Source organism: Mytilus edulis, chromosome 1, assembly GCF_963676685.1.
Source record: "Mytilus edulis chromosome 1, xbMytEdul2.2, whole genome shotgun sequence".
In the NCBI taxonomy this organism is placed as follows: Eukaryota; Metazoa; Mollusca; class Bivalvia; order Mytilida; family Mytilidae; genus Mytilus; species Mytilus edulis.
Genome location: NC_092344.1, coordinates 78,800,440 through 78,811,443, shown reverse-complemented (window position 1 = coordinate 78,811,443; position 11,004 = coordinate 78,800,440). Strand labels below are relative to the sequence as shown.

General features: G+C 30.5%; 1 protein-coding gene across 1 annotated transcript; it reads right to left on the bottom strand.

Annotated features, from left to right (window-relative positions):
* Positions 1-441: 441 nt before the first annotated feature.
* On the bottom strand, positions 442-10,928 carry LOC139491096 (uncharacterized). The gene is made up of 8 exons (XM_071278458.1): positions 10,801-10,928; positions 9,537-9,657; positions 8,849-9,029; positions 8,040-8,109; positions 7,333-7,465; positions 7,040-7,122; positions 5,517-5,593; positions 442-5,115 (listed from the first exon to the last, which is right to left on the bottom strand). The coding sequence occupies exons 2-8, from the start codon at positions 9,617-9,619 to the stop codon at positions 3,997-3,999; spliced, it is 1,746 nt and encodes a 581-aa protein (XP_071134559.1). The 5' UTR covers positions 9,620-9,657; positions 10,801-10,928; the 3' UTR covers positions 442-3,996.
* Between the last annotated feature and the right edge of the window lie 76 nt (positions 10,929-11,004).

Genomic DNA, 11,004 nt, shown 5'->3' with positions numbered 1-11,004 from the left:
CTATGTTGTGACAGCCAGTTTTTATTGGTGGAGGAATGAGCTATGTTGTTACAGCCAGTTTTTATTGGTGGAAGAATGAGCTATGTTGTGACAGCCAGTTTTTATTGGTGGAGGAATGAGCTATGTTGTGACAGCCAGTTTTTATTGGTGGAGGAATGAGCTATGTTGTAACAGCCAGTTTTTATTGGTGGAGGAATGAGCTATGTTGTGACAGCCAGTTTTTATTGGTGGAGGAATGAGCTATGTTGTGACAGCCAGTTTTTATTGTGGAGGAATGAGCTATGTTGTGACAGCCAGTTTTTATTGGTGGAGGAAGCCATAGTCACACTGCAGATGAACTACTTAAACCACTTGGCCACTGACAGCCCTTAAACCTGCAAGAAGAAACCCCAAATAAAACCATTATTACTCAATTAAAACATATAAATAATAAAACTCAGATACTATAGAACAGTTTATTTAGGATTTGTTTTAATCACATTGTTCATTCATGGAATATCCCTCCATCATAATAAAGCTGTTACAATTAATGTAGAAATAAATGACAGATTTCAAAATTTGAGATATTTAATACTTCAAAAATCTTATCATTCTTACTAAATTTGATATTACTTTTAACTAAACTTTACCTTGCCACAGGTTTCATATAGAATGTAGTACATGTATAACAAATAAAAATTATGAAGTTTGTAAATTGGGCCTGTTGTCATCAAAGTTTCTTTATTTTCACTGCCATGATCTTTTGTGGAAGAAATTACTAAATGTATAGCATTTACACTCAGAAAGTAGGAATTCATCAAACAAAAGGATTACATAATTTCATTCTTTCACCCATCCAAAGAAAAAAAAGAAAATTAGACTACATTTTGTATCTTCATGATCATGTATATCAAAATTTTTGATTTCATTTACACAATTCCATTCACATAACCAGTCCTGGCTACTAAAATTTTATAAACACTATCAACAGAATAATCATGTAGGTATTTTAATAAAATATGGGGAAAAAAAATCAAATTGAGGATTTTCCTGTACTTCGACAGGGGCATATTCAGGCAAAATAATTGAAAAACAGGATAAAACACATCAATTTTGGGTTGAGACTGATGGTTTGTCTGAAAAGCTTATTCAGATCTATGTGAGAAATTATTTTTTTTAAAGAGAAACTGGTTTTAAAAGTTGCATTTCATATTTTTCTTGATGTATAAAACAGGGATATTGCACTAATACATGTATATGGAAATAATGTCTGGAGGAGTAAAGCATATAGCAGGAGATAACAAGTGAAATATGATATTTGTGAGAAACAATATTCATTAATAATATCAGTGTTTTCACTGTCTGTATCACTCTGCTCCGCTCTTGATAAAATTTCATATCATGGCTTTGTGACGTCAAATACGTAAACCTGGTCTGTCTAAAGGAATTTAACCTGGATACATCACTGACATTAAAATGAAAGAAACAATGTTGATAAGTTTGACGTGGACTCATCAAGTCATTTTCCAGTTTGCTTGTGAATCAAAGAAACACTTGTTTCTATCTATCATGCAAAATACACAAATAAAGTCTGATAAGTCAAGTGTCAAATTAACATCATATCTATATTGTGAAAAATCAGCTGCAAGACAAACATTAAGACTTTTTGAACTCTTTCACAGGGCTCACTCGACAGAAAGCTTTATATTGTGACTTGCAACTAATATTTCACAAAATCAATATACATGTACATAAAATTGATAGTCCATATATATTTGTCCAAAACCCTATTATTATACTGGTAATAACATTTTCAAATATAATCAGTGGCACTGTGATTCATTTCTCCAAACTGCTGTGTCAACTGAAAAAGTACCCTTATACTGTAATATATAACAGTCCTTCTATAAAGTACAATATCTCTCAGAGAAAAGATAAAAATTATTAAGCTTTCAAGAATTGTTCCCAGCAGTCAATGTTTTTAAAAATATCAAGGTTTTCCTAATTGTACCAGAAGCACAACCAAATGTATCATATTAATATATCTAAAAATTCCATAATAAAAAAATCATTAACAATATAATAACATTTACAAATGTATATATCAAACATCAATATTTCATGTTTATCAAATAAATAAATGCAATATACAGCACTTGTGTAAACATACAATTTATTTTAAAATGCATTGCACTATTGAGATTTTTACATGATGAATGAAAACAAAAATTGTACTGTATTTAAAATAAAGTAAAGTATACGAAAATAATATAATTCATCTTTAACATTTTCAAAATAAACAAACATGAAAATAATATCCTGAGAATGTATATAAATTGTAAATTTCATAATAATTTTACCACAAATATGAAGTGTGTGTATAGTGAAATAAATGAAGAATTCAAATGAGATTAGCTTCTCCTGTATTTCCAATGTTCCTTGTTGCTATTTGCATAAATTGATAAAATTCTATAAATTCATGTTGTTTAGGTTTCCTTTTTCTTCCATTGAAGAGTAGACTTCATGTTTAATTGACAACATTTCAGCAACTCAAAGTTTTAAATGGAAAAGAACAATTACACTGCAGCAAATTATAAAATTCAATGGATAAAAATTTGATAACACATTCATTATTACATGTACCAGGTAATAAAACATATTATTCAATATTATCCTTTATTATTCTGTTTTTATGAAATGAGCATTAAGAACAGAATTTTTCTTATTTATTGCCAAACTTTCTTTCAGTAGACACAAAATAGTAGAACTGTGATTTCTAGAGCACCAATAACTGAATATTAAGGATTTTTTAACCAAACTTGGTAAATACTTCACTGTGCAATCTGATAACAGTATAGAACAAATTCTGATGATATGATGTTCATAAAATCAAGTCTTCTATATTTATATTATACATTTATATTCATACTAATTTATGACCACACATATTTAAGAAAAAAAAAGTTTGATCGAAAATTTCAAATGCATGATGTAAAATAATAATTAATTGTGTTTCAAATGGGTACATTTTGATGATAATGTGGTCTGGTATGAAATACTTAAACGTACATGTTTGACTATAGATAATTTATACAAATGATATTGATAATTGAATGTGTCATTATTTACAACCATGTAGCTCGTATACATACTAAAAATGTGTACAATAAAATAAAATGTACTATATATGTTTACTGTTTGACAATCACAAGCACATACATTGGTATTAACATGATTAAGTACGGGACACAAAACATACAAGAAGTACCCTGAGTTTCATTTTTTTTGGCCTATTCAAACAGCACATTAAAAAATTTAATGTTTAGATCTGAGATCAAATCTACTGATAGAAATCAGTTGGTATTTATTCTTAATATTAATGTATATGCAAAGCAAAACCTATAATTATCAAAACATTCATAAATAATAGGAAATAAAGTGAAGTAAAAATAATGAAACTATTAACTAATACTACATACATGTATATATTTTACTACATGTCAATTACTACAAGAATGATATACATAATTAAGTTCCTTTTAAATCTTTTAGTTTTATCATGTTTATCTAGATGTCTATAAATAAACTAGCAAGTAAACTACATGATTTATAAATCAAAACACAAAAGTGCATTGTCAGCCTATCTGAATGATACAGAATAAAATAATATATTTCTAATGTCTAAAAAATAATTTCAGAACATATAATTATAAACATAAGCTGTGACTTCATGACACAGTTTCAATATGTTGTTTATGTTATAATTAAACTAACATGAGAAAGATTTGCCAGAATTAAGCTAAATTTCATGAATAAGATGCATATTTCCCGTAGACTTTGGCTTAATTCATATTATGTATATAGAGAAAAAAATGCTGTCAAATTTATTTTGATTATTCATAATTAAAGTACATTAAAATAGACAATAAAATTCTTATGAAATTAATGTATATAATGCAGGAATTCAGGTTTAATTGAAAAGGCAAATTGTCTCCAAAATTGAAATTAATGACACATCTATCTACTTTGACATGAACCATTTGTAAAGTCAAAATCCTTTGGTTCTTCTTTGATATGCATTGGAGGTACATCATTTTGGGACATGTAGCCTTGACCCTGAAGACTTTGAAAGTTCATCATATTATTACTCTGTGAAGAATCTATTTGTTTTTGCCCATTACAGCTACCAGTTTGAGGGTCATTATAATCAGCAGGTTCTTGCTTTACAAAGTTAGAGGGTGGCTGACTATAATTGCTTTGTCCTTCTTGTGGCTGACCTTGAGAAAATCCCATAAATGACACATCCCCGCTTGGGGGTTGTGGATTTTGTTCAAAATTTCCTTGTGCAAAATTCTGCTGATGTTGGTTTGGAAAGTTCATGTAATTCCCTTGACTGATCATACCCTGTTGGTAGCCACTAGAAGGCTGAGAGTTGTGAGCACCATTGTGAAATGGTTGACCTTGACTTTGAAATGAACTTTGAACCATGACTTGTCCTGTAGATTGACTTTTCATTCCATTGGCTTGCAAACTTTGTTGATAAGAAAAAGAATGTCCTGTGTTGTCTCCACTAAATGACGACTGCATTGCTCCTTGAAACATCTGAAAATTTTGAGATTGTCCCTGCATCATCATTTGAGACATCTGGAATGAGTTATCTCCCATATTGCTCTGAACCATCTGAAAATTTTGAGAGTTATGTCCCTCTGAATTATACATCATTGGATATTGACTATTTCCATTTTGTCCTGAACTGTAATTAGAGTTGAAATATGGGGGTTGCATTTGAGAGCAGTTGCCATTTCCTGGCATGCCATATTGAGATTGACTATTAAAACTGGGTTCCTGCTTTATATGCATATTTGTTGATGGGTAACCAGAGTCACAATTTTGTGGGTATGCAGGGCTTTGCATTGAACAAGAATCAGCAGCTTCCTCTTTTATTTCTGGTTTTGGTTCCCTTTTTACAACCTTTAACTCTAAATCAGGAAAACAAACTTCAGAATCGTCTAGCTCCTTAAGGTCTCCACGAAGATAATCTCTTAACTTCTTCAATGATGCATAAAATGGAACTTTATCTACAGCTCTCGGAAGCTGTGAACATCTTGCACTTGAGGAAGGCATCACATACACAGTCTGAAAGGTAATGAAAATTTTTATAAATAGACCTGCTGCTAAAAAAAATGGACGACCACACATGTAATTTCATTCAATTTTGTAATTATAAAATCAAATAGAAAACAGAAACATTCAAAAATAAAATAGCTTCTATTTAGTTGAACTTCAAACTTCAAACTACAATCGTATTCAAAGGAATTCAATATATGGGTTTAAACGGAATGTAATTCTAGTATCTAATTTTAAAATAGTGTTGTTCTCAGGGTACTTTAGTTCATTGATCATGTGCTCTCAAGGCAAATGCAGAGAAAATTATATTTACTATTATCATCTGTTGGTTTGCATGAAATTTTAGGCAAAATATATGCATTTTTGCCTTTGCTAACTTCTATCGAAACACTGTTATAAATATTACTTACTGTTTCGGTGCCTGCCAAGAGATCTGGCTGTTTACCAATGGCAAAGTTTTTATGACCAAGAAAAACTTCATATATACCTAAAAATGACAGCATAAAAACATTACATGTGTATAAAAGTTATGTATAAAAGTAAAAAATTCTCTTGTGCACACTGATCATGTTGTTTACGTGCTTGCTTTCAAAGGAAACAGTTCATACGAACATCATAACTGAGGTAAGAGGCAGCAAATAACAATCATTGGTCGACCTTGACAAGAGAAGCTTCATGAACATGGATGCCAAATTACCCTGTTCTTATTCTAATATGTAAGATAGGTTGCTAACATACTACACTTTCAACCAAATTCAGAATATTTCAAACCTTACTACAAAATCATTTTTGTTGACCTGTGTACGTTATTTTCTTGTGCAGTATTTTGTCCAAGGTTATGGTAGTCTTTCTGATATTGTTTTACATCCAACCCCCTTGTTTTATTAATTTTGTATTTACATTGTGTCATAGATCAAATTTAGGTGTAATACCACCAAATCATGGTACGTCACTTCCGGTTGTATACGAAAATAGGTCAAAAAAATATTCCCTTGAACTTGACAGTTGTAGGTAAATAATCCTAGGTTTTATTGCAGTAAAACATTTCTGTTTCATAAACATATGACTTGGGTATTTCAAATCATTCTTATTTTTTTATTTGGGATTTCTATAGAATATTTTGTAAACTTGAGGTTACATGGTTCCTAAACCTTGTACACAGGTTAGATAAGGGGAGAAATTTGATTGGTTAACTTCCAGTGATGGTTATTTTATTGTATGCAATGAAATGTGATGTGAAATTTTTTCTATAGTACTGGACAGGATAAAACTTTACTCATGCCAAGTATTTCTTTATTTGAAACAAAGATAACTTCTGCACATTTTTTTGAAAAGTGCAAATTTAACAAAGACTAAAACGGAAAACTAAATGGTGGTATTACACCTTTATTTGTACAGTGTTTATTCATTTGTTTTTGTTAATATGTCTTTTGATTGAGTTGAGCCATTTTAATTGATATTTTATATTGTGTCTTTCTATGTTTTGATGTTACACTATTGTTTCAGGTTGGGTGAGGTTGGCACCTATTAAAATGTTTAACACCCTGCATTGTTTGCACCTGTCCTAAATTCAGAACCTGATGTTCAGTGGTTGATGTTTGTTGATGTGGTTAATTAGTGTTACTTGTTTCTCGCATAGATAAGACCATTGGTTTCCCGTTTGAATGGTTTTACACTAGTAATTTTGGGGCCCTTTATAGCTTGTTGTTCAGTGTGAGCCAAGGCTCCATGTTGAAGGCCGTACATTGACCTATAATGGTTTACTTTTATAAATTGTTATTTGGATGGAGAGTTGTCTCATTGGCACTCACACCACATCTTCCAATATCTATTATATCTTCAGTCATTTAAAATCTAGTTGATAGTTGTCTCATTGACAATCATACCACATCACTGTATATTTATATACAATACACAGAAGAAATGTCTTTACCTTTTCCATTAAACACAGCTATCTTTGGTTTATACTTTTGTAATTTTTCTGTTAATAATAGAGCACCTTCCTTTATTTCTTTCCTAAAATAAATATTCAAATATAATTTAATAGTCAATATATCTAAGACGTAATCCACATTGATACTTCTAAATATCTTACAGACAGCTACAAGATGAATTTTAATATTTTCTTCTTCTGTCACTAACATATGATTTAAACAGTCCCAATTGATAAAAATAAAAATCTGAATATTCAACGAGTTGTAAAAATGTAAATCATATAAAACCTACCTGGACAGATCTGCACTCCCTCTGGTTGTTCTTTCAACAATATTAGTAAAACCTATCCCATGATTCAACAGTTTATAATCATCATTGGCTGTTAATGGCTCTGGTATTAATCCAGACAAAAACATACATTTCCCTGTAAAGATATAAATCATTTCCATATGCAAACAAAGTCTATTAAACACATGCTGGGATTTTTCAGTGGATCTTTTTTCCTTAGATGATTTTTTTAAGAAGAAATATGTAGGAGTCAGCAAATAACATTGAAAAACTTCCTTGTTATGGAATTTTCAACTCAGAATTTTCTAGAAACCAGAATTCTCTTTCTTGATGATTTCATCAAATTTCTAAAATATAACTTTTGAGCATCTAAACTTACTCATGAGGGTGAGAGATCTTTTAATTTTATCATCTTTGTATGTTGCCCAAACAATAACCATGCTTTGAAACCATATAATTGCCCTAGTATTGCACAATATCATTTTATTAAGTTTGTCCATCATTTGTTCGTTACTGATTGTTTACCTCAGGCAGATGAGATCCTTCCATTTTATTGTATTCATGAATTTAAAAAAAATAAAAATTCTATAAATATTTTATGCTTATTTTTCAAAAAAATGTGCAGAAGTTATCTTTGTTTCAAATAAAGAAATACTTGGCATGAGTAAAGTTTTATCCTGTCCAGTACTATAGAAAAAATCAGTACATACAAAAATGGTTCCCTGGTCCTGCATAGTGGTGACCAACATATGCTGCACATAAGCCTGGATTTATACCAACCTGTAAAACAATATATATAGAATAAAGTCTGTAATCTTTCAAGTGTAAACATTTATCATAAAACGTTAAAACTCAAACGTTTGGTTGCACATTTATCCATTTATGTGGTCAGCTTAATTTGACCATATATTAATTAAGGAGATGTGGTTTAAATATCATAGAATTATTACTTACGGATAACTTAACAAAAAAAGTGTATTCATTGCAAATGATTATGCAATTGCCATAGATCCTTAATACTAAAACTCAATGTCTATTTATACTGATGATGCTGAAGATTAAATCATACAAAAGCATAACATGTAAATTCTGCTGGTTTGTCTGATTTTAACCTCACATTGACAATAAGGACGAATTAAACAAGCATGAAGTAAAAAAGTCTGGAAAGTGTTTTCCTGGACTGATGGATGGACAGACAGACAAAGTGCAAACCTAAAGTCCCATTCAAATTTGTTGGTAGGAAAAATGGTAGGGGACTAAAAACTGAACTAATAGATTACAGAAATACACCTTTCAACTTATAAAATATAATTTAAACAAATACAGATATCACATGACAAGGATATGCAAATTTAACTTAAAACAACATTATCTTGATCAGGTACATGTATCAGATAATCACAGAGCTTATGAATGTTACTTTTTTTTGTTGGTGCATCAACCTTAACTAAAACAAACATATATATATATATACATGTTGGTGTATAAACCTTAAATAAAAGTTGTATGTGTAACTTACAATAACAATATCTAGATCAGGTGCTAGGTGATCTGGCAGAACACGTTTAACAACTTCTTCTTCTGGCATTCCATTAAATCTGTCTCTTTTCTTCCTAACAGGCATACTATCTGTGATTGTTGTCTGTTTCTGGTTCTTACTTCCCTTCTTTCTTCCTCTTTTCTTTGCTGGAGCAGGATCCCTATATAATAACATACATGTACAGTATAATAACTCAATCTTGCATCAGAATTTATCGTTACAATGTACAATAAAAATTCACATGAAATATTCCTCTTTTAAAACTTGTACAGTAATGACAGTGTTGATATGCTTACAAATATAACTTGATATCAATAAATGTGACCATTTTTGAGATTTTCAGTTGAAACTAAGTCCAAAGTCCAGACATATTGGATTAAGCACTGTCAAAGTCCACTTTATATTATAACATATATATGGAAAAATTACTGGTCTTACCTATCCTTTTATTTCTACCAGGAGACAGACAACCAGTATGTATTGTTGTAATAGAGCACTTATTATTTGACATGTGTGTACTGAAAACAAATAATTCTTCTAGTATTTGTAGTTACATAAAACAAGCTGCATAAAACAAAACCGTTGATGGTGATGCCTTTAATTTCTGAGTACATTTTTTTATTTGACCAATATTCAACCTTGTGGAAAAGCACTTGTGTCATCTTACCCAGCATATTCTTGTTTAATTTCTGCCTTTATATTAGGAAAATCTACTGGCAGCTGGAACATGCTATCAACTTGACTAGACATTTTAATACAATGTATCTTCTAAATGGATTAATGAAAATCTGAAAATATATAGAAAAAGAAAAATGTTATGAACAGAAATTAAACTGTTTGTGTCTGTAAAATATTTATAAAAAAGATGTTTAAAAAAAAATATCCTACACACTAAAATGTGTGCACATTAGTTAATATTAATGAGATATTTTTAATGACTGTCAACAAATAACTTACTACATGTACTGTTACTTTTTTTTTTTAATTCATCAACTTTTCTAGCATGCTGTTATAAATGATAAAAGTAGAAACATTAGCATGACTATGGAGTTTGATTCACTGTTTTTTGTGTTGCCTACATTACCTGCAATTACCTTTCCTTACACTATCTGCAGAAGGGGAAATCTCTCGGAGATTGTGATATTTTTTGACAATTTGCCAACCATGAAATTATGTATGGAAATTGATAATGAGGGGAAACACTCAAACAGAGACTGGATTCCTATTCAAATCAACTTTATGGGTCAATGAAAGAGGCCCAGGTAGTACTAGTAATCCCCTTGTAACGTCAGTCGTCAAGCAATCATTTTCAGCTACAGTTACTGGTGTTACTGTCAAATTGATTCAAATTTTACTATGATTTGTCAAAATATACTTATCGTGATTGGTCATATGTCTCTTATAAATATTGTTACCTTTATTTGTATATAATTTAATTTTGGATGTAACAAGTCTTCTTATTGGCTGACGATGTTTAATTGATCAGCCCATAGACATAATTTAGTCCGTTTTCATTTAGTCATGTGACCGTGACATCATCAACATTTTTTCATGGTTTACTCCGGTTTAAATGGAATTTAGAATTAAATTATAAGAAAGAACGATACAGATACAGATAACTGTATAGGGAAAAAAATTCTGAGACGAGTGCCTGTGCCATGAAAGTAATGTTCTCATTGATACTTTCTATTTCATCTCAAAGTGTTCCAGTTTAACAGTGTTATGTATGTTAGGAAGTACTCGGTACTGAACACGTAAAACTTGTTTTATGTTCCTATCGACAAGTGTATAATCATTTTGTGTGTATCGGATACCGAGTCCAAGATATAATTTTGAGATCTATCGATATGTGTCCTGTAAATCTGCAGACCTCTACACATCAAATGAAAACATCAACGAATTTATGGGTACATTAGTAAACGTCCACTTACATAGCAATTTACCATACATTACACATCAATTTTGTATCCACATAAAATAAAATATAAACAAATGATTATGAGATGATAGCTGGCAGTCGCTTTGTCCCTTGAATTCCCATTGATTTCATTGGTCACATAAAGATCAAGGTCAAAATAAGAACCAATCAAAACCTTGAATGCTTAAAATAGAAAGGGGACAGCCATTGTGCAGCT

What these genes read in the sequence shown, in the direction of transcription:
- LOC139491096 (XM_071278458.1), bottom strand. Translation starts at nt 9,619, where the DNA reads ATGTCTAGTCAAGTTGATAGCATGTTCCAGCTGCCAGTAGATTTTCCT. An exon ending in GGGAGTGCAGATCTGTCCAG is followed by an intron (nt 7,123 to 7,332) that starts GTAGGTTTTATA and finishes TATTTATTTTAG; the next exon opens with GAAAGAAATAAAGGAAGGTG. An exon ending in TCTTGGCAGGCACCGAAACA is followed by an intron (nt 5,116 to 5,516) that starts GTAAGTAATATT and finishes ATTACCTTTCAG; the next exon opens with ACTGTGTATGTGATGCCTTC.